Source organism: Astyanax mexicanus, chromosome 20, assembly GCF_023375975.1.
Source record: "Astyanax mexicanus isolate ESR-SI-001 chromosome 20, AstMex3_surface, whole genome shotgun sequence".
Lineage (NCBI taxonomy): Eukaryota > Metazoa > Chordata > Actinopteri > Characiformes > Acestrorhamphidae > Astyanax > Astyanax mexicanus.
The window spans coordinates 23,818,024-23,840,765 of NC_064427.1; the positions used below are offsets into that span (position 1 = coordinate 23,818,024).

The 22,742-nt window shown below is 39.2% G+C and overlaps 1 protein-coding gene across 2 annotated transcripts in view; it reads left to right on the plus strand.

The window, feature by feature from the left end:
* The window catches only part of galt (galactose-1-phosphate uridylyltransferase), a 155,518-nt gene that overhangs the window by 19,017 nt on the left and 113,759 nt on the right, over positions 1-22,742 (plus strand). For both annotated transcript variants that reach the window (XM_007260816.2, XM_049468455.1), the window contains exon 6: positions 725-781. In XM_007260816.2, the coding sequence (XP_007260878.1) occupies positions 725-781 (57 nt within the window). The remainder of the gene's footprint in view (positions 1-724; positions 782-22,742) is intronic.

Here is a 22,742-nt window from a genome sequence, read left to right on the forward strand (position 1 = left end):
ACGTTGTTAAAAGGATATTGTAAAAAAAACAACTGAAAAAAAAGAGGGAGTGATCCTTACTGAATTTAAATTATTCATTGGTTAACAGCTTACAGCGTTGATGATTATGTCCAATAATCGCTGCCGCCCTATTCAGCACAGGAAAAGCTGTTCTGAAGGAGGCCTGCTTAGCTTTGCAACCTGAATTTCCATAACAAGCAGAGTCTGGAGGAGATGGGCTGCTCTCCAGTATCAACAACAGTCTATCCTTCTGAAGTCACTGTCGCATTTTACTGCTCCTCCAGCGTTCACTAGGGCGCTAAGACCCTTGCATAACATTTTTAACCCAGTTTCCCAGCTCTGTTTTGGTTATGGCAGACTTTTTTTTTTTTGAAGGAGGAAAATAACAGTGTTTAAGGTTCATAGTTTGGCAGTTCCTTGTACAGAGCTCTCATTATTCAGCTATGCCTTGAAAAATACATATTCAGCCAGTCTTGTGCCCCTTTAAGAAACACTATATTGTGCAATGTGCAGCTCCACTGTAGAGTGAGTCACGGTGTTCACGGTGGTGGCTTACGACTGTACGGTTAGATTTACAGTCGCTGTGTCAGAGTGTCGTTTCGTATCTTGTCATTGTTTGTCTATGACAGCTTGTCACAGCTGTACCCAACTAAACATGAATCTCTCTCTCTCTTTCTCTTTTTCTGTCTGTCTCTTTCACTCTCTCTCTCTTTCTTTTTCTCAGATCTTTGAGAATAAAGGAGCCATGATGGGCTGCTCCAACCCTCATCCTCACTGTCAGGTAAGACGCCGTCTTGACCCAACCCCCCCACTCTCTACCAATTAGCGCTGACGCTAGCTCGCTGTGAAAGAGAGAAACACTGCAGTTTTTTTTTCTGTGGATTAAGACGTTGCCGCTGCAGTCTCTAACCATCTGGAATGCACCTTTAATAGGGCTTTAACTGTCACCCCAGCGCGGAGAGTGCCGGGGAGACGGGGCTAATGCAGCAGCAGCAGCTTAACTGCACTGTGGGCTCCAATTAGAGGACGACAAAGATGTTCCAGCAGCACACGCCATCGCAACTGTCTCACTTCATTTGTCCTATCGCCTTATAAGTGTCTCCTGTATCTGATATTTGAGTTTAAATTGGGGGAAAAGTCGGATTTGTGTGTTTCAGAGAACGTCTATATTTGTGGATGAGGGTTTCAGATCTTCAAAGTGAATTTAATATACACTGACATATCAAAAGTTAGGGGCAGGAACTAGTATTGTGTCCCATGACTTTTGCCAAGTCCTAGGAAAGCTAAAAAACAAACAAACAAACAAATAAACAAAAAAACACTGCACTGATCTGTGGGATAAGCATGTGGGACTTTGTGAATTGAGGTATTCCTGGCACACGTGACACTGTGAATCGGGAAATGTTAAAAACAAGCACAACTATGTGCCAAAATTTCTAAAAGACTGATTAAAACACAAATCAGATACTTGTAAATTGTATTTTATATTGTATTGTATTTTCTTTCCCTTTGTTACTTGTGTGTATTTTTTTGTGTGTATATCTATCTTTTAAAAAATAGCGCTGCCACTATGATCGGAGATCTCTTTGAAGATTCGAATCCCAGTCATACAGCTTGCAATCAGCTGCCAGAGCTCTGGGTGGGTAGATGGCCCTCATCACTCCTAGGGTGATGTCGATCAGAACAAGGCATCTGTGAGCTGATGTATCGAGTCGCTGCGCTTTCCTCCAAGTGCGCTGTGCTGTGATGCTACTTGGTGATGCTACATCAACAGCAGCTCGAAAAGAGGCAGTTGCTGACTTCACATGTGTCAGAGGAGGCATGTGCTAGCATTCACCCTCCTGATGTGATAGGGGATATACAGCTGAGTAGCAGCTGAATGAGTGGGACAATTGGTCTAGCTACATTGGGAGAAAATGGGGAAAAATTAGAAATAAAAAGAAAAAAGAAGAAATAGAATTAATTAGATTCAAATCAGACAGGCCTTAATTCAGAATGGCCTTATTTGGACTGTTGAGGTGTTTACTTGGATGTGCTCTATTGCGATTGAGCTATTAGTCCGATTATTAACAGATTATTATAATGCATGTAAGACCTAGACCTGACCAACTGCAGCAACCCCAGATCATTTGCTTAGTTAAAGCTGATGTCCGTAAGTTTTGAGATTTAGGTCTCTTTAGGTGATGCGGAAGAGTCATTTTAAATTGGGCGGGTGTGGTGCTGTCTTCTTTCAGAGCGGATGAATCCGATTCCAGGTTGTGTTCAGTCAGAGAGAGAGAGACAGAGTGTGCTCTGTCAGAAACTTCACTCCTTCATGTCTTTGCTTTTACTATGAGTGAATAAGCCACAGGGCTCTGAGTTTCCTCTTCTGGAGTCTCCATTGCTCCACCAGCCACTCGCGTTCAGTAAAACTGAGCCGGATCCTCTTTTTTAGAGGCTGTATGTGTGACATAGGTACGTAAAGACTCGTGACGTGACCAGAAGAATTCCCGCGAAAAGCGACCCTACACCCCAGATTTTAGAATGAATATACTGTATTAGGTTTAGCAGGGATGGTCATTCCAGCACACTGGTACCATTAATTAAACACATTATTTTGTATTTTCTCTGCTCAGAAATGCTTTCTGCTTTCGGTTTAGAAACAAAATAATACAGACTGCCACTTTATTTAAATCCAGGTGGCGACTTTTATGTTTTTGTGATTACACACAACCTCTTTATGCCACACTCAATAAATATTGTCCATTTCAGTCTACATTTAAAAATGGTTTGAAAATCATTTATTTTTCCTGGTAACTTTTTTTTTGTATCTTCCTTTTATACAGCACTACAGTCCGACACATCCTGTGAAATGATCAGTGGCCCGTTGAATAGAGTGTGTGCTCCTCTCTGCCAGATAGAGCTCAGTGCAGCAGCTGAAGCGTGTTAGGAACATCTTCATCTCTCTCCTCACACTTTTCTCTCCTCTCCACTCGGTTGTACGTCTCGCCCCTCGTCTCCGCGCTCAGTCTGTCGCTGTGCTGATGCTTTCACTCTTACACCTCTGTTCTGCTGCCTGACTTTGCCTCCAGCATGCTGGAGCGCTAAGGCTGCCTCCGCCAGAGCCACTAGGGGGCAGTAAAGGACCTTGAGTCTGGTGAGTGAAGGGTGAGTGAGAGGCCCCAGTAGCCACCTGTTCTTATTTTTTACATTCAAACACCCCTCTGTGGGAAAGCATGCTGCAGCCACTTGTTCGGTAATGTTCTCATGGTATGCCACTGACCGTCATTGAGTTAAATCGGATCAAACTGAGAGATTAGACATGTTTGGTGGGCTTGTTGTCCGGACATGGGTTAAGGCTGTGCTTGATCTGTGTTTAACTGTACGTTCACACCGAACGCGATAAAATCGCTCTGTGTCGCCTGTGCAACAGGCGATGAGTCGCTTGTGGGCGTGTCTCACTCAGAACGAGCTGTCGCTGGTGGGCGTTTTCCTAATACGGCACGTACAGAAACAAGGGTTCAGCCTATCTACACAATTCCTAAACCATAAACAGTCGTACAGACGTTTCACAAACAATAAATCTTTATATATTTTATAACTATTATTAAGTACAATTATTTAACATAATTATTTCATATTACAATAAATGGGTTTACTTAAATATAATACATTATTTTCCTTAATGTAGTAAATCATTCTCTTACAATATATTATATAATATAAATATATTTGTCCATAATTTAAAATAGTGTTGTTAGTAGTATTGTTGTATAGTATTGTTAACTTAATGTAATAAATTATTCCTTGGATGTAATTAATATGTTTACTTAAATATATTAAATAATCCTCTTGATTTAATAAACAGTCTTTCTCTTAATTTAATAAATAATTCCCTCAGTTTTAATAAATCTTTCTGTAAAATGTAATAAATAATTCTCTCAGATTTAACTAAATCGTTCCAAATTCCATACCTCAGTTTGAATAAATCGTTACGTTAAATGTATTAAATACTTTCTTCAGTTGTAATAAATCGTTATGTTAACTTTAATAAATAATTCCCTTTGTTTCAATAAAAGGTTCTGTTAATTTAAAAAAATATTCTTTAGTTGTCATAAATCTGTTAATTTAATAAATAATTTCCTCAGTTTTAATATATAGTTTTCTATTAAAAAAGGTAATTCTGTAAGGATAGTACTATAGTGGGGTAGCTGCTGGTGTAGTGGAGTATTTTACCTCAGATCAGCTCAGTTCAGTTCAGTTCAGTTCTGTTCTCTCCGTTTTGCTGGCGGAATAAATCTTCAGTAGGAACCGAAAATCAGAGCAGCGATTTCAGGCCGAACATATGAGAATCTGTTTCTGATTGGTAGTCGCCGCCGCGCGTCGCTGCGCATTTGCATAAAGTTAAGTTCTGGTCAACTCTCTCGCGTCGCTCAAACCGCCCGCTTCGCATCGCGTCGCGCCGCGTCGCTGCCTGTCGCCCAGTGTCGCTGGCTCTCATTGAAAATGAATGACTTCCGGCTGCTTTGTCGCTCGCGTCGCGTTCGGTGTGGACGCACGGTAAGAGCTGTTAGCTGAGATTCTCCATTGAGAATTCTTTCCTGGAGGCTTTGGAAGACAGACCTAAAGTTTAATTTCAGTTATTTGAAGTAACTTTAAAATACAAAATGTTATGTTTATTTAGTTGCAGGTGACTGAGAAGACTGAACTGAATTTGTATTAAACATGCAGGATTGTAAAAAAAACACTTACACACTGTGCAAGGCATTTTGTGATGCTCATTGCTATCTTACACAGCCGTCATGGTTGTTTTTACCTCGCTGTGCACGCTGTCTGCGTTTATGCATGTTACAAGCAAAGTGTTGAAAACAGGCACTGATTTTTTTTTTTTTTACCTTTCAGTACTCAGTGATACCATGACATTTCGGTTGTTGCTATTTTGGTATTGAATTTCGATACCCAGCCCTAGCTGTGTTCAGGTCATTTTCTGGCAAATTGCTATCTTGGCAACAGAAAACACTGCCATGCCATTGACTGAATACAACCTAGACAGATGTTCATTGCTATCTTGAGTGTAACAAACATTTGGACCCTATCTTACACACTGTGCAGATCATGTTGTGATGTTCATTGCTATCTTACACCCCGCCAACAGTCTATTTAGTTCTGCCTGTGTCATTTAAAAAGCAACGGACTGTGCATATGATTACATCTACACTGATGGGCATGGTGGTCTGGTTTTGAGCTGTGTTTTGAGCTGTGTATATATATATTTTTTCGATACCCGTACTGATACAATACTTTGAATTCTGTACTGATACCCAACCAATACTTTTTTTGATACCTTTTTCTAAATTGTAATAAAAAAAAAATCCAAAAACTGATAAATATTACCACACAACAGATTTATTTAACAGCCGACATGAGTAATCTCATTTTCATGCTGTCACCATGAGAGACTCCATCTTTCTGGATCTTGTTGAAACAAACAGGAATCATGTTTGTGGTGCTTTATTAAGAACAAAAATCATTGCTGGTGCTTAAAAAAACAAATATTTTCCCAAGTTTCTGAGTTAGCAAAAGAAAACGCGAGAGCAAGCGCCTGAACGTTTTCCTCTTGTGCGCATCAGGGTGCCGTCGCGGTTGCTTTTACGTACCTTTTTTTTGCACACTGTCTGTGTTTTGCATGATTATGCACGTTACATGCAAAGTATAAAAAACAGGCACTGTTTTTTTTTTTTTAGACCTTTCGGTACGGTACCTAGCTGTGTTGAGGTCAATTTCTAGCATATTGCTAACTTGGCAACTGAAAATACAGGCGCGCCACTGACTGAATACAACCTAGACAGACGTCAACATTTAGACATTCATTGCTATTTTGACAGTGATACACCCCCGCTTGTTATACACACAGTGTCACGCAACATACTGTATATGTAAAATAGAATAAAATAACATTATTGTGCATCATTACTAAATATAGGTCACTGTCATTTTACTTTTATGACTTTTGTTTGTGTTAAATGACCTGCTCACGCACCTTTACAGTATAAACTAGGTAGCTGCGCCCTTAAAATAGCCATCCGCCAAACTCAGAGCACACCTGGCTCTTAAAGGGCTCATAATGGGAATAGCTAATGTTATGCTGATTGGCTTATTTCATGATATACCTAAAAGAGAATTAGCAGATGCAATTTGGTTAATAGAACACAGAAATGTTGTTATATAGTATCCCTCAAAGAACCATTTGCAGCACCTTTATTTTTAACAAGTTTAAAGCCGCAAAAAGCTTGTTAAGTATTCCCCGGCCTCCACAGTAGTAGACTAACATGCTCTAAATGTACTTAATGCAGCCGAGAAGAGCTGGATACATTCTCACAGCCTCAGCAGACCAGACACGCCATCAAACATCTCCTCCTTCTTATAACCTCTAATAGTTCAGCTCTAATGCAGTTTCCCTGGTAACCACTTATCCATACATCATCTTCTCGCAATGACAGTCCCAATCAGCTCCGATCCTCCTCCCCACCCCACCCCCACCCCCACCAACCTCATCCCCCCTGCCTCCCCATCACAGCCACCCTACACACACCTGCCTCCCAGTCTGCCAGGCTATGGGGTGTATGGTTCAGAGTCCAGATTTCATTTAACTCAAGCTAAGCCTGACAGCTTTTTACTGCTGGGCCCTGCAGCTTCCATCAATGGGCAGAGCTATATATAGGCTGACAAATCTTCCTCCCTCTGTGTGCGCTCCTTACAGGAGAGATAGCAGCCCTGCGTATCTCAGCTCTCCCTGCATCAGTAGAGGACCTGCGTTCGCCTGCGTTTGCCCTGCTTGAGCTGCATAAACCTGCCCAGTGCCACTGCGAGCTTTAGCCCAGTTCTACTGACTGCAGTTCAGGAGGGAAATGGGGACTGTGAGTGTTTACAGAAAGAGAGAGAGAGAGAGAAAGAGAGAGAGAGAGAGAGAGAGAGAGAGAACGTATAAAAGGAGTGGGTGAGTGAGACAGAGAGTAATGAGGTTAAACGAGGGAAGAGGAGTGAGTGATGCGGCTGCTACTATCGACCATCTACTATCGAGATTGACTAATCTATTGGCGTTTGATTGATTAATTTTGCCCTTTCTATGTCTAACTATATACAGTATCAGTCAAATGTTTGGACACACCTTAATACCTTAATCTAAAGCAGGGGTCAGCAATAGGCGTGAAAACATATCAATACGCATGAATGAAACATCTGGCCTGTGAGCTTGTTTGAAGTATAATGAACGATAATGTAAAAAATAAAAAATAAATAAAATAAAATGCTTCTCTGGCGAGTTTTTGTTTACATTCCTCCCCTGTCTGTCTTTATCTCGCTCAGTCTGACTTTAGTTTCCACCCGTTCTCTTTTTTACGACAGTTTTTGAGCTTATAAGGGAGTTTTTTTTCTGGCCGTGTCCCAATTCACTAGCTGGGGCAGCGATATTGTATTGGATAGCGACCCTGACAACACAGGTTCGATCACGAGTGAGGAGCGGTGTGTTTATTTATTTATAAATATTATTTTTTCATTTTTTCTTGAGTTTACCTGCTTTAGGATCAGCTGTTCTGCAATTGAGTTCAACAACCCTCTGGGCTAGAGAGCTACTAGTCTATAGCACTCCATCCCATTACATTTCATTTTCCAAAACTTTTTTGGCTTGGAAAATATAAAAATGTAATTGCCGACACCTGATCTGAAGGATTATAGATGAATACTAAGGCATCCAATCCTGGCATTGTCATCTTGGAATATGCTCTTAGAAAAAAATCCATTGATGGAATAACCTGGTCTATATTCAGTATATTCAGGTAGTCAGCTGACCTCATTCTTTCAGCACATACTGTTGCTGAACCTAGACCTGCAGACCAACTGCAACATCAACCAACCCCACATCATTTACTTACTTAAATCCAGGTGGAGACTTTTTTTGGTCAGGCAGTATATGTTTAAAATATCCTAAAAAAAAAAGTAGTTATTCACATGATATACACTTAATAGGATCACCATGCTCACACAAAAAAATAATGGGCAATACTGAGGTCAGACAAATGATTGAGGTCATTATAATAACTTGATAATGTAATTATTGTGACGAGCCTAATTGCAGCCCTACTGAGTGCAGAGTGTGTGAGGGGCTGGGAAAGAGAGAGAGAGAGATAAAGGAAGAGAGAGAGAGAGAAAGAGAGAGAGAGAGAGAGAGAGAGAACGGTGGTGAGAGGGGAAGAGGTTGCATCAAAAGTAATATAATATAGCTGGAAGTCCTCTTCTCCTCTCCCACGCTTTTCTCCTATAAGCATGCATTCACCTCTGAACAGGTAGAAGCCTCAGACTCACAGACAGCCCTGAGACACACTTATCTCCTCATATTGATCCTTATGCAAGCCAAGTGTTGCTCTGGGTTAAGGATGCACATGTCATAACACTTTTAGTTGTTACACTTTTCCTGGGAAATCTACATTCAGCCTTGCTTTTCCTAGAGTCTCGTCTTTCCCGTGACACTCATCCACGGTGACGTGGAGTCGCATCGCGAGCGGATTGTTCGCGACTGCCTAAAAAGTTGCATCATGATCCAAAAAAAGATGAGAAAAGGTTATCTGCAGGTTTTTTACATTTATTTTCACAATTGAATGTGTTAGCAACCTTTGAAGACTAAAGGAATTTTGCACAATAAATTAGTGAGTCTGCACTCAGGAACGAGTTTGGGTTAGTTTATGGGAGGAGCTCATTATCTCTGGTTTGTTTTCACACACACGCAAACATTCGTGTGCAAGGCAGCGTGCCAGGTCCTGCTGGAAAATGAAATCCGCATCCATAAAACTGACTTTGGACTTGATAGAACACAGTGGACCAACACCAGCAGATGACATGTCTCTCCAAACCATCACTGATCATCAGTAAATTTTACATTTTATTTGTAAATCATGGGAGCAGAGTCTGGAGGAAGAGTGTAGAGACACACAGTCCAAACTGCTTGAGGTCTGACGTGAAGTTTCCACCAATCAGTGATGGTTTGGAGAGACATGTCATCTGCTGGTGTTGATCCACTGTGTTATATCAAGTCCAAAGTATGTGCAGTGTTTTCCCGGAAAATCTTTTATGGAGATGTGGATTTCATTTTCCAGCAGGACTTGGCACACTGCCCACACTGCCAAAAGTATCAATTGGTCTTATATAACATTCTAATTTTCTGAGACACTGATTTTTGGGATTGTAAGCCATAATCATCAACAATAAAAGAGTAAATAAAAGCTCAAAATAGATAAGTATGTGTGTAATACATCTATATAATATGTGAGTTTCACATTTTGAATTGAATTACTGAACAAAATGAATTACATTTTTTAATTTAATTAATTATTTATTTATTTTTTGCATTAGTAATCGTAATCCTAATACTGAAGACTCAGGCAGTTACCAGGTGTAAACAGGGCCTGTATTGCAAAATTAAGACAGAAAGCATGTTTTGGATGATCCGCTACATTTGAAGTAAGCGAGAAGATTGCTTACGTTAAAACTTTGGCCAAAAAGTGTCACTGGAGTCTCTAGAGAAGCTGGTATTCTGGGTTAAAAGGAGTTATTCGACTGCGTCTATCGCCGTAAAGCAGACTGTTTGTTTGGTTGTTTATTTGTTAGGCGTGTGTTGTTATCTGCTGCTGTACAGCCGTCAGTCCAGCAGCAGCAGCAGCAGCAGCGGCAGAACGCCTGTTTATTAAAATCTCCTGCGTTTTTTTGCCACTGTCTCTGAAAGCTAACGTAATAAATAGGACAAACTGAGCGTCTGACCTTAGTGACTGTAACGCAGCGAGTCAGACGGAGGAAGGGTAACTGTCTGTCTTATTTATAAAATCTCTATCTCTATCTCACTCCACTTCAGTTTCTGAATCCGTTTCTCCGATTTTGCTATTTATAAGTATATGTTTGAGTAAAATGAACATTGTTGTTTTATTCTATAAACTACAGACAACATTTCTCCCAAATTCCAAATAAAAATAGTATCATTTAAAGCATTTATTTGCAGAAAATGAGAAATGGCTGAACTAACAAAAAAGATTCAGAGCTTTCAGACCTCAAATAATGCAAAGACAAGAAACAAGTTCATATTCATAAAGTTTTAAGTTTTATCGAGTTCAGAAATCAATATTTGGTGGAATAACCCTGGAATTGATTTACAGTTTTCATGCATCTTGGAATGTTCTCCTCCACCAGTCTTACACACTGCTTTTGGATAACATTATGCCACTCCTGGTGCAAAAATTCAAGCAGTTCATCTTTGTTCAGGTTTGATGGCTTGTGATCATCACCTTCTAATGATCTGAGGGGTGACCCGGTCCTGATCCAGCGCTGTGTTTGGACTGGGGTCTGTAGATGGCATCGTGTGAGTCAGGAGTGATCTGAGATGTTTAGCTGTGGTTTATGTTTGATTAATCTCAGCAGTGTGTGAGAGAGGTGTGGTGATGGAGGAGTGCAGACTGTTTTCAGGAATAAAAGACTCTCTGTCTCTCTCTCTCTCTCTCTCGCTTTCTCTCTCTGTCTCTCAGACATCTCTTTCCCACTTTTTTACATTTCAGTTTGCCTTCCCTCTTTTTTTCTTTCTTTTTTTCTCTTTCTATCTCACTCTATCACCAGCTCTCTTTCAGTCTATTTCTCTCTCTCTCTCTCTCTCTCTCTCTCTCTCTGTCGGATGGAAATAATCACCTTTTGCTCTGTGTGAAATGTAGATGTAGATGAAAAAGGAATCTGCTGAAATCACTTAAAAATGCATTAGGCTTAATTCCAGCGTTCCCATGTGCAGATATTTGCTGAGAAATCCGCTTGGCGTTTGAAGTGCCGTCCAGACGGTGCAGAGTCCGTGGAGGGCCGGCCGAAGAGCCTCATTTCCTTCGAGTGCGGAGAAGGATCTGGAGAAAAGCCTCTGAGACAACATTAGCTGCATTTTTCACTGCGTAGGCTGGAGCTGACCTACTGCAGCCCAGGTAGAACGTTCTGTAACTCGCGCGTTTTAACCTGAATCGGGGTTCTGCCGTCACGTCCTACCTGTGTTTGACCTGCTGAATGTTTGGTCTGGAAGTGCGGTGCTAAATGATGTCTGTTACAGCTCTGCGCTAACCTCTTAAGTAAACGTACACTACAATTAAATGAACTTCCTAATGCTGATTTGGCAGCCAGCTGTGGGGTAGCAATTACCCTGTCCCAGAACTGTTTCTCGCTAATGTGGAAACACTGCAGTCACAGGCTTGTGGGTTGTGGCCTTTCTGGGCTATTTGGGTCTGAAATCTGTCAACAGAATCAAAACTAATGGGCCTTCTCTTTTAGTTAGAGCCTGGCTGGTATAATCAACACTGATGCTGATTTTTAGCAGCTAAAAATTCATTTAAAAGTTGTCAACAATTTTAGTTATTGTAGTTACTGAATAATAAATACAATGACAGGCCAGAATTAATGGGAGAGCAGTATATAAATTGATTATAAATTGATTAATTATATGTTACCTCAGCTTGGGAATATCCATCGGTGTAAAATTTGTAAGGAGTTATTTGACCAGCTTATTCTCAAATAATCACTGCTAATTAATGCATTGTTATTGGACAGCTTAAGACGCTTGGAGGAGAACACTAAAACCATGTCTATTATATCAGATAGCACTTGATATTATATCAGATATAACTTGTGTTGCTTGCCGCTTGTCAATTAAGTAGTTTTCTACAGATCAGGAACTATTTTTCGCAAGTCACTGGGCAACCAGTATTATTTACAGTATTATATATATATAGAATTATGTATAGTATTATATTTTAATGTAATTATTTCAGAATAATTTCTCTGATTCAAATTAAAACAAGAGCTTGTTTTTGGTCACACAACCCATTTTTTGAGCACACTATTTGACTAGGTCTTTTGTGTGTTTGTCAGCTGATCCATGCATTCAAACAGGGGCTTAGGGTCTTCTCTTCGCTTTATTCTGAAAGCTGGCACTGGATTCGCTGCTACCATCCTGTCCTGTTTATCCTCATTTATCCCTGATCATTTCCCGTAGATTTGTTGTGGGCTGTGAATAAATCTAGCTGCTGGTTTCTCTCGAACGCAGGTGGGTTGATCTCATCACTGTTGCGGCTCACTATGTATAAATGTATGAGGCTGTGTATAAACGTGTAATTTTACTTATCGAGAGAGAGAGAGAGAGAGAGAGGGAGAGAGGGAGAGAGTCGGAAACGACAGGAAATAAATAGCACAGTGCAAGCAGCAGGGAAAACGTCAATCATCCGAACCGGCAGCAAAGAAAAATAATAATACCTGGACCTGCCCGTGTTCCAAACCTCGCCCGCGGGGAAGAAATCACACTGCCATACTCTCTGTGTCTCTTGTGGTGGTGCCTGATAGTTCTGTATAATAGCAGGAGAGAGTGAGTTCCCTCTATTAACTTTTTGTGGTATTTATTTACCTACATATTTATTTATTTATGCACTTATTTTGGTAAAAATGAATGAAATATAAAATGCACTCTGCATTAAATTTTTTTTTTAAAATAGTTATAAAACTTCCCCGATCACCTGACATTCCCAAATTCGGATTAAGCTTTTGCTAATGTAGTACAATGAAGACCTTGTATGTTCAATATGGGGCCCTATTTTATCGATCTATAGCACACAGGTCGATTGCGAATTGCGCAGCTGGATTTAGGGCGTGTCTGTGTGTCTTTGGTATCTTGAGGGTGCAAAAAATGTGTGTTGAGCGGCTCCAAATGCGCAAAAGTTTATAATAATTAATAATTAAAAAATATGTTGTAAAAAATTAGTAATTTTAAAGTACTTACATCTCCCTCACCTGCTGACCTCCCACAGACAAAAAAAACCCCAGCCCGCTCTGTTTTTAGATTAGAATTTATTTTTTTTTGAAGGGATGTCACAAAAGCACATCTATAGCTTTTATCAATCAATCAATCAATCAACTTTTATTTTCACAATGAGACTTACCCTCATTTACAATGTTGCTGAGCATTTACAGCATCAAAGGGACTAAAAACATTTAATACAAAATTAAAAATAATATAGAATAAAATAGGAAAAGAATTTATAAATATATTTTAAATATATAATATATATTAAAAAATAAGATAAATACTCATTTTAAATCAACATTTAATATATTTATATAAATAAATATAAATGTAAAATATTAACATTCTAAAATACCATAATAAAACAAATTGACACATAAAAAGTTAAGAATTTATAAAATATAAAATAAAGAAAAAGATAATAGTAAAAGTAAAGTAAATTGATAAAATGAAACTAAGAATAATTAATAAAAATAAATTATTAGAATATTTTGTTACTTTCCTATTCAGAAAACTACTGCTTTCAATTTACCATATTTTATGGACTATAAGGTGCTACCGCTTTGTAAGGCACACTATCAGTGAACGTCTATTTTCTGGTCTTTTTTCATATATACATAAAGCACACAGGATTATATATAAAGCGCATTTTAAGTGACAATAGTAAGGAACAATGGTGCCTAAGTAAATAAATCTGTAATTCCTAAAAAAAATATATATATATTTTCTTTCAAAGTCAAACGAGCGCTGAATGGTAATCTACACAGTTTTTTGTCCTGAAAACTGTTTATTTGGGTGAGTAAAGTACTTCCATTTGTTTACAGTAAAGATTTCCAATATTTTCATCAGCGCTGCTAACCGCAGCTAGCACTGATGCTAACCAAGATTAAGCCACCCAAAAGTGCTACACTGAGTAAGCTAGGGCGCTATCAGCTAGCGGTTCAGTCCAAGTAACTGTAAACCTGCAGGCTACAGTCCGATATATTCATCTGAATGCCGAAAAAGCTAGCGCTGCAGTTAGCCGCTAATGCTAATACTGCTCCAGCCTCTGTGCTGGAGAAACTTCACTAAAACTCTTGTATAACGCTGTACTTCAGCAGAGTGGCTTTACTGCTCCTTAATACCTGACTGGTACAATACATACATAAGGCTTATAAGGCTTATAAGGATTATAAGGCGTACTCTCGATTTTGGGGAAAATTAAAGGATTGTAAGTGCACCTTATAGTGAGAAATGTATAGTACATTAAAAAATATTAAGGACTGCTGCTTTAATTCTCAGTTTTAGCTGCATCTCGTCTCTATATTTCATGTTGGTCGGACTGAAGTGTTGAACTTTTGCTGTACAAATGTTAGGAGTTAGGAGAACTTTTGAGTAAATTCATCCCAGAGGAGTTAACTGTCGAAAAACACATTTTTTCGGTGTAGGCAGCCTTCAGGGTAGGCCTATTGATTATCCCAACCAGGTATTGAACGCAAGCTAAAATGCTGTGTTGCCTCAGGGGCAAGGTTAAGGATTGGTGCAGAGAACATACTGGTGCATGTTAAACCATTTGTTCACTGTATTAGCGCGTGCATTCGTAATATCACTATTATTAAAATGTGTTCTAGTATTATTAATGCTGTTTTTTTGTCTGTCGTGAACAGATAATCACCACCCAGCAGATAAACAGCATTAAATATCATTTTCTCAGGTGGCCTAAGGCTTTTGTGCAGTGCGTTTTTGGTTTTGTGCAGTGCGGTGATGGACCGGGGCCCGGCGGCCGTGCGTGTGCACCAGCCAACGTTGCCTCCAGGGCTGGCAGGCAGGCGTGTGAAGAGTTTGCGATTAGTTCCCCCACCTTCACTCTACCTGTCTCCATCCCCCGCTGCAGACGCCTCCTTTATCACTGCTGACATTCAAATCACTGGCTGGAATACTGAGGAGCTGTGCCCTGGCGGCGCTGCGTTGTACCCGTCTCTCAATCGCACGCGGCCAGCCGCGGGCCCACGAGGCAGCCTGCCACCGCCTGGCCCAGATAAAACTCAGAAATGGGCTGAGATGGCAAAGATTGTGGCCTAGAAAGCATTTTTGTTGCCCACAAAGGACTGTCTGTAAATTTGCTTTAGATAATGAATAGAATTTTCTGGTAAAGAGGGCCTTTCCATTATAATTCCAATCATATTGCTGTTCAATTTATATTATTTTTCTTCTTTTCCTTATTAGCAAATGCCTTTGACCATAGTAACCACCTAACAACCACTTAATGACACCATAGCACCTTGAATACAGTGACAGTAACCTCTTATTACCTTAGCAGCCACTTGGCAAACACATAGCAGCACCATAGCAAATACCTTGGAACACCATAGCAAACCCCTGGAATACCAAAGCAAATGCATTGTAAAACCATAACACACACTTAGAATACCATAGCAACACCTGAAACATCATAATAAACACCTGGGATACCATAGCAAACACCTGGAATTCTATGGCAAACATCTGGAATACATAGCAAACACCTGAAATACCATAGGAAACACCTCGCAACACTATAGCAAACACCCAAAATACCATCTGGAATACCATATAAAACATGTTGCAACACCATAGCAACCATCTAAAAACCTTAGCAGCACCTGGATCACCATAGCAAACACATTGAAAAACCAATACACACACCTAGAATACCATAGCAAATGCTTTGCAACACCATAGCAACCACCTTGCAACACCTTAGCACAGACCTGAAATACTATAGCAAACACAATCCGACACGATAGCATCTTATCAATTTGTCGTTGTCTTTCATTTAGTCCCATTCATTTTCACACAAGCCCAAGTCATAGAGTGCCTTTTTAATTTAATTTTATTATTTAGCATGTACCTCATGTTTAATGGATAAGCACGGCAAGTTCTTTGTGAATGGATTCTTAGCGAGGTTACCTGCATAAACTTGTGACTACTTCTACTATATCAATGTTCTTCTTCTCCTCAATAGCAACCATCTAGGATTCCATAATAACCACCTAGCAACCTCTAAGCAACATCAAAGCAACCAGCTAACAACCACCCAGCAACACCTGTGCAACCCAAACTGTGCAACGATTCTGTGTAAAGAAATGCACTTTTTCTTAATTATTTATTTATTTATTTATTATTATTTTATTTTGGCATTAATTTTATTTTTAGCATGCATCTCATGTTTAATGGATAAGCACGGCGAGTTCTTTGTGAATGGATTCTTAGCGAGGTTACCTGCTTGAACTTGTGACTTCCTCCACAGTGTGAGCCGTGCTGTCGTCTGCTGCGCATAATTAAGGCGTAAAACTTTGTGTGTGTGTGTGTGTGTGTGTGTGTGTGTGTGTCCCTCGAAAGCATTTAAGAGAGTAATGACATTCTCTGTGCTCTTTTAAGCAGCCGTCGCCTCGAATGAGCGCAGGATGACCCGTCACCCCTCCGCCAGACACACTCCTCCGACACCAGGCAGCGGTCTTTCTTTCTTCAGCTATTATCTCTCAAAACAACAGAAAAGCCTAAAAATTACTTTATATATTCATATTCATATTCATAGTCTGTCTGGGCTTCAGACTGGAATAATCTTTCTGCTTTCCATGTAGTCGCTGACCACTGCTGAGCAGACCTCTAAAAATCACATGAAGCTTTGTTAGGTGAGGAGACTGAGATAGCATGTTCATAATTGCTCTAGCTGATGTTCACTAGATGTTAACTACTCTAGCTGGTCATAATGCAATGTTAACTAAGTAGTAACTACATCAACTGATCTTAACGTGATGTTCACTAGATGTTAAGTACTCTAGCTGGTCATAATGTAATGTTAACTTAGTAGTAACTACATCAACTGATCTTAACGTGATGTTCACTAGATGTTAAGTACTCTAGCTGGTCATAATGTAATTAGTGCTCGACGATATGGCCAAAATTTATATCACCATATATTCCTTAAATTTCGGTCGATACGAAACCTCCTTTCACAAAAACTTTAATACTTTAGAAATAAAAGTAGTCAAAATAAATCAATGCTCAATATTATTTGCATATAGCAAAATAATAACATGACATCCCTGTCAAACATAAGCCTATTACCAATAAAAATAACTTTAAATTACAACAGAGGCAGAGCTTCTTATTCTTTGTGAACAAATTTAATAGATTAAAACAAAAGTGTTTCAACTAGGATATAGAATACAATAAGCCTTTATATACGTAAAAGCAACAAGATTTTCCCGTCAAATAAACAAACCTACAGGCTTTATCAACTATGAATAACTTAGTTACAATATAAGCTACAAAAGTGCTTCAGTCAGTATAAGAAAAATATTGTATGTAGTGGAGTTGCTTGAAGTGGTGGAACAGATTAGATGTATTAACATTACCGCTGCTGGTCGGCTGCACTCTCCGGCACAATTTGCAGTCTTGGTCTTAACTGGATCATAATAGATGCTCACTACTCTGGCGGATGTTAGCTAGTGTAGATGTTTACTACTCTAGCTGATGTTAACTAGATAATTATTACTCTAGCTGATGTTTACCAGATGTTTGATACCCAGGATGACCCCTCAATCCAACCCAACTCCAACACCTCCTTCGCTCCCCATAAGGACTCAGTGTTTCTTTTCCCTCTACCAGGTTTCATCATAATGTCTCTAAAAACAATATAAAATCTTAAAAATCTCTTCAACCATGATTCTGTCTGGCGTAATCATTCTAAAGTTCATCTGCTTTTCATGTAGTCTCACTGACCATTGCTGGGCAGACCTGTAAAAATCACTCATGCTGAAAAAAAGAGGAAAGAAGAAGGAGGCGAGACATGACCCGCTAGTAATGAGTCGTTTTCTTTTTCGTAATCCTTCATTTTAAGAAATCCTCGCAAGCTCAGACGTTTTGGCGAAGGGCCTTGAAAAGCAGAATAAACACGGACAAACAAAGAGCTGCTCAGTTCCAGATGTTTTTTTTTCTGAGAGAAGATGATTTTCTCAAGTGTTTTTTTTTCTCTCAAATCAATCTAAGCTGCCTGATTTAATTCAGAAAAATAACTTAATTAGATTTATATCTGTTGAAATAATTGCATAATTGATGTATCGTGCAATATAATATATACCTGTACTTGACCTCATAAATTGTTCAAATAGAGCCTGTTCGTGTAGATGCATGTATGTTGTCTCGTTTTTATTTTTTGTTTTTTTGTTAAAAGGAAATATTGGGTGAGTATGAATCCCATATATTTTATATTTTTTATTTTTTTGTCTTCACTTCATTTCCAGTTAATATACATACATTTATTCCTGCCTTTATGAGGTAGTCACCTGGAATTCAGGCTTTCAGTTAACAGCTGTGCTGAACTCATCAAGAGTTAATTACTTGAATTTCTTGACATTTTAATGTGTTTGAGAGCATCAGTTGTAAAGTTGTGAAGAGGTAGAGTTACAGGTATACAGTGAATAGCTCTATTTGAGTAATGTTCTAATCCATATTATGGCAAGAATTACTCAACTAAGAAAAAAAAAAGTTAAGAAATGAATGAACCAATTAAGATGATGAAACTGGCTCTCATCAGGAATGCCCCAGGAAAGGAAGAGCAAAAGTTGCGCAGGATAAGTTCATCAGAAACCTGCTAAAGCACCTAAATGCTTCTTCACAAGGTATGGTTTGGTTTGTTTAACACTTTTAAGTTACAACATGATTCCTTATGTGTTCCTTTATAGTCTGGATGACTTCAGAATTAGTTTACATTGTAGGACAAAATCAATAAAATTGAATCAAATGAAGTTGACTAGACAAAATGTGAAATATGTTTGAGAAACACTGTCTGCAGTTATGTGAAATAAACGTATATAAGTATATATAAGTATATATGAGAATAATATTATAAAATAATTTCCATGCTTTCCCAGCCTTTTCTGATTTTGGGGTTGTAACTCAGGTATATACCTAGACTTGACTCTTTCTTTTCCTTCTTATTGTTTCTTGTCTTTCCCATCATCTGTCCTCCATCACTTCGTCCTTTCTGCTTCCGTTCTGTACTTTGATGATGGGATTTCTGCTGCTGTAGCATGTTGTGAAGGATTGCGCAGCTCTGGTCTGGCATTTGGTTTTACTCTGGCTCGGCTCTTGTGATATGTGATATGTGAAAAACGAGTTGTGGAAGAAATTGCAGGGATTTGTTCCTTTTTGGATTGACTATCATTTGTATTATTTGATGTAACATTTCCCTCTATCAAAGAGAAGTTTCCACATGGAGGCATGTCAGAGTCATGCAGTAAAACACATGAGCTGAGAAGGCCGGGGCTGTTGTACTGTGGCATGAGGCTTCAATCACGGCTTTATATTTAGACCCGTGGGGCTTTTCTGGCATGTCTGCGCATACATTCTGAGTGCGTTTAGAGTCTCAGATCCAGGCCAGAGCGTCTGAATGTAACAGAAAACTGCTGAATCTCTGCGGGGCTGGAGATTAGAGTCTGCAGAAATTGTATGAGAAAGACAAAGGAGCTGTGCTCAGGCTGTAAGACTGAATGAGTCGCTTTCGAAGACTTGACCTGTCTGTTCTCATTAAAATTTCAGTCATTAACTGGACCTGGAGTGTCGTTCTGTTGCATCAGTTCATTTTCGACTTTAGACAAGTTCATCACCTTCAGTTGAGCAGCAATTTGGCTTCTAATTATAGCAATATTTTTAATTATGCCTGTTAAAACACTATACTTGACTTAACAAAAATGTGCTTGTGTATATTACTATATTTTTCACACTTAAAATCCTTTAATTTCTCCAAAAATCAACAGTACAGCTTATAATACAGTGAACCATATCTATGAATTCCACCAGTCAGGTTGTAAGAAGCAGTAAAGCCACTTATAAAGGGAGTTTCAGTAAAGTTTCTCCAGCCTCGAGGCTGGAGCAGTATTAGCACTAGACGCTAACCGCAGCGCAAGCTCTTTCACCATTTAGAGGTGAGTATATCAGACTGTAGTCTGCACGTTTACCGTGTTAAAACAAGCTACGTGGGACAAACCGCTAGCTTATAGCACCCTGGCTTACCAGAAAACTCAGTGTTCGTTGGTATCGCAATGTTGGGCAGCATTCACTAGCGCTAAGTGCTGCTAACCAGGGCTAGCGCTGCAGCTAACCATGCTAACATACTGGAATCTAAGCTTACTGTAAAAAAAAAACGGATGCATTTTACTCATCCAAATAAACAGATTTCTGGAGAGAAACCTGTGTAGATTAACATCTAGCATTCGTTCGACTTACCGTTCTCAGAACCGTTCAGTCCTGCAGTGGAAAAGTGGCTATTGAGAACACCAAAGCTAATTTTGCTGCTCTCCAGTGCAAAACAAGTTATTAAATTATTGTTTAACCACATCATTTGAACACACAAACCGGACTTTACACTGTGCCCAAATTTCTTGGCCAATGGACCAATAGAAATTCTCTAAAATTACATGAAATAAATTCTTTTTACATTAATAAAAAAAATTAATTGAAGGTTAAGTAGGTTTTATCTCTTTCCAGTGAAGTTATTGTTTTGGAGATATATGGAGGCCAATTGTGCTCTCTCAGGGCTCCGGCAGCTGATGGCAGGCTACATGACTGGGATTTGAACCAGCGATCTCCTGATCATAGTGGCATAGTGACTCCTGGATTTACATTTTTTTTAAATGTGCTTTTTAGTTCTGAGTGAATATGATGGTTACAAAATTCATTGTGTTTTTTAACTTCAATATTTTAAGATAAATAAAAATAATCCTTGTTCATTTGTGATTGAATCCTTACAATCCTATTGATCTCCTGGTTTGGCTAATCAATGCATTATTACTATTATATTAAATCTGTAGCGCTGCTTGTGGACATGAATTTATTGTGGCAAAAATGATTTATTACATTAAATTACATTACGTTAAATAAAAATGACATTAAGTAAACTCTTTTTACATCGACTTTCAATGAAGGTTCTGTAAAGTTGCCGTTTTGGAGATACATATTTTTCATTGGACGTTGAGGTTTTACTTTTTCTTTGCAAATTTATTTTGCATTATTGCATGTTTCGTTTGTTCTAATATTTTACAAACACTATTTATGAGTACGGATGTACTGAAGTGAAAAACTGGCTCATTTAGGTCAATGGTTATTAGTTTCTAAGGTGAGAAATAAGTCAGTATGCAACTTTCGTCTGCCAAATATTGTTTTCAAGGCTGGCTAAACGAATCCAGAAAGCTGATGAGACTCGTTACACTTATCTGAATCACTCTCGGGTCTGTTCTGTTCACCAACACCAATTTCGTTCCAATGCACCTGCCCTGTTAAGGCCTGTAGGATTCTCTCATTAGAGATTAAGTTTAAAGCCCAATAAAAGCGAATTACTCTCGATTGTCCTGGTCATACTTTACAAACTTTCAGAAAGGCTGCCCAGTTTTCTTCTCCGCTACATTTGGAGTGCAGAACGCCAGTAAAAGTTCCTGTTTAATCTCTTTTCAACTGCAGCGAGCCAACTCTTCCAAGCTGCCGATCGCGGCTCGAATGAGGAGAAACGCTGACCGCAGTGGGGATTTATGCATTAAAAACTTTAGCACCACTGTAAACTCGCCATCTGTTTTCAAGGATATCTGACCACATGTACACATGTACAAGGACGAATAAACGAAGAGAGAGAAAACAACAGCTATTTAGGAAAGCATGGCAGGGCTTACGATAATGGTCAAAGTTTTATGAGAGAGACAAGCCCGCTCTGATCAAACTGTTCTGATGTTACAAATTAAAAAACGTTAAAGCGTTCAGGCTGACAGAAAAGGATAAATATAGATCCAAATTGGAACAAATCTAATTAGTCTGATATAGAAAATAATTTAATCATTTAAATTTAAGTTCTTTGTATTGTCAGGGTGTTGGTGAACATCCATTAGGAACTAAGGACTGTGAGCAAACATCAGTGACCAGGGGGCACTTAGGTGTTGGATATATATAATATATATATATATTTTTGTCCCATTTTCACCCCAATTCACAAAGCCAATTACCCAACCCACTCATTAGGACTCCCCCTATCACTAGTGATGCTCCAACACCAGTAGGGTGAAGACTAGGATTACCCCTTTTTTTGAACTGCTGCTGATGCAGCATTGCTGAGTAGCATCACAGCACAGGGAACTCGGAGGAAAGCGCAGCGACTCGGTTCCGATACATCAGCTCACAGACGTCTTGTGCTGAGCGACATCACCCTAGGAGTGATGAGAGGAAAGAGCGCCATCTACTGTACCCACCCAGAGAGAGAGCAAGGAGAGACCAGTTGTGCTCTCTCAGGGCTCTGGCAGCTGGTGGCAAGCTATATAAACGGGATTCAAACCAGATATCTCCCGATCACAGTGGCAGCACTTAGCCCCTATTAGCCTCTTGACTGTTTTTGGTTCTGGTGAATAAGATCTCCAGAAAATATCCTCATGTGTGACCATTTTTACTCTGTTCATTCATTTTTTCATTCATTTGCTCCTCTAAAAGTCAGCTGAATTCTACAGTTTAAACTTATACTTTGATAATGAATGTGATTAAACAAGATTAATTTAATTTAATTGATCACACAGAACATATGATTACTTACGTTTTAGGACACATGCAGGTGGCTGAGGCAGTAATGCGTGTTGCACACTAAAAGCACGAACCAGTGGGAAATATTCATGTCTCTTTCTGTGTTTGTCAGGTCGTGACCCGATCGCTGTTTCTGTCTGCCATTCCTGAATTGATGTCCTCATTTCACTGGTCTATATAACACTTCTGTCTGCTCCTCGCTTCTCGCACAGCGGCCTGCATGCTAATTAAATCTCGCCCTCTCATTCGCTTTCCTCTCACATGCTCCAATGTGGCATCCTGTCAACAACCAGAATAACCCAGTTCCACACAAAAAAAAACC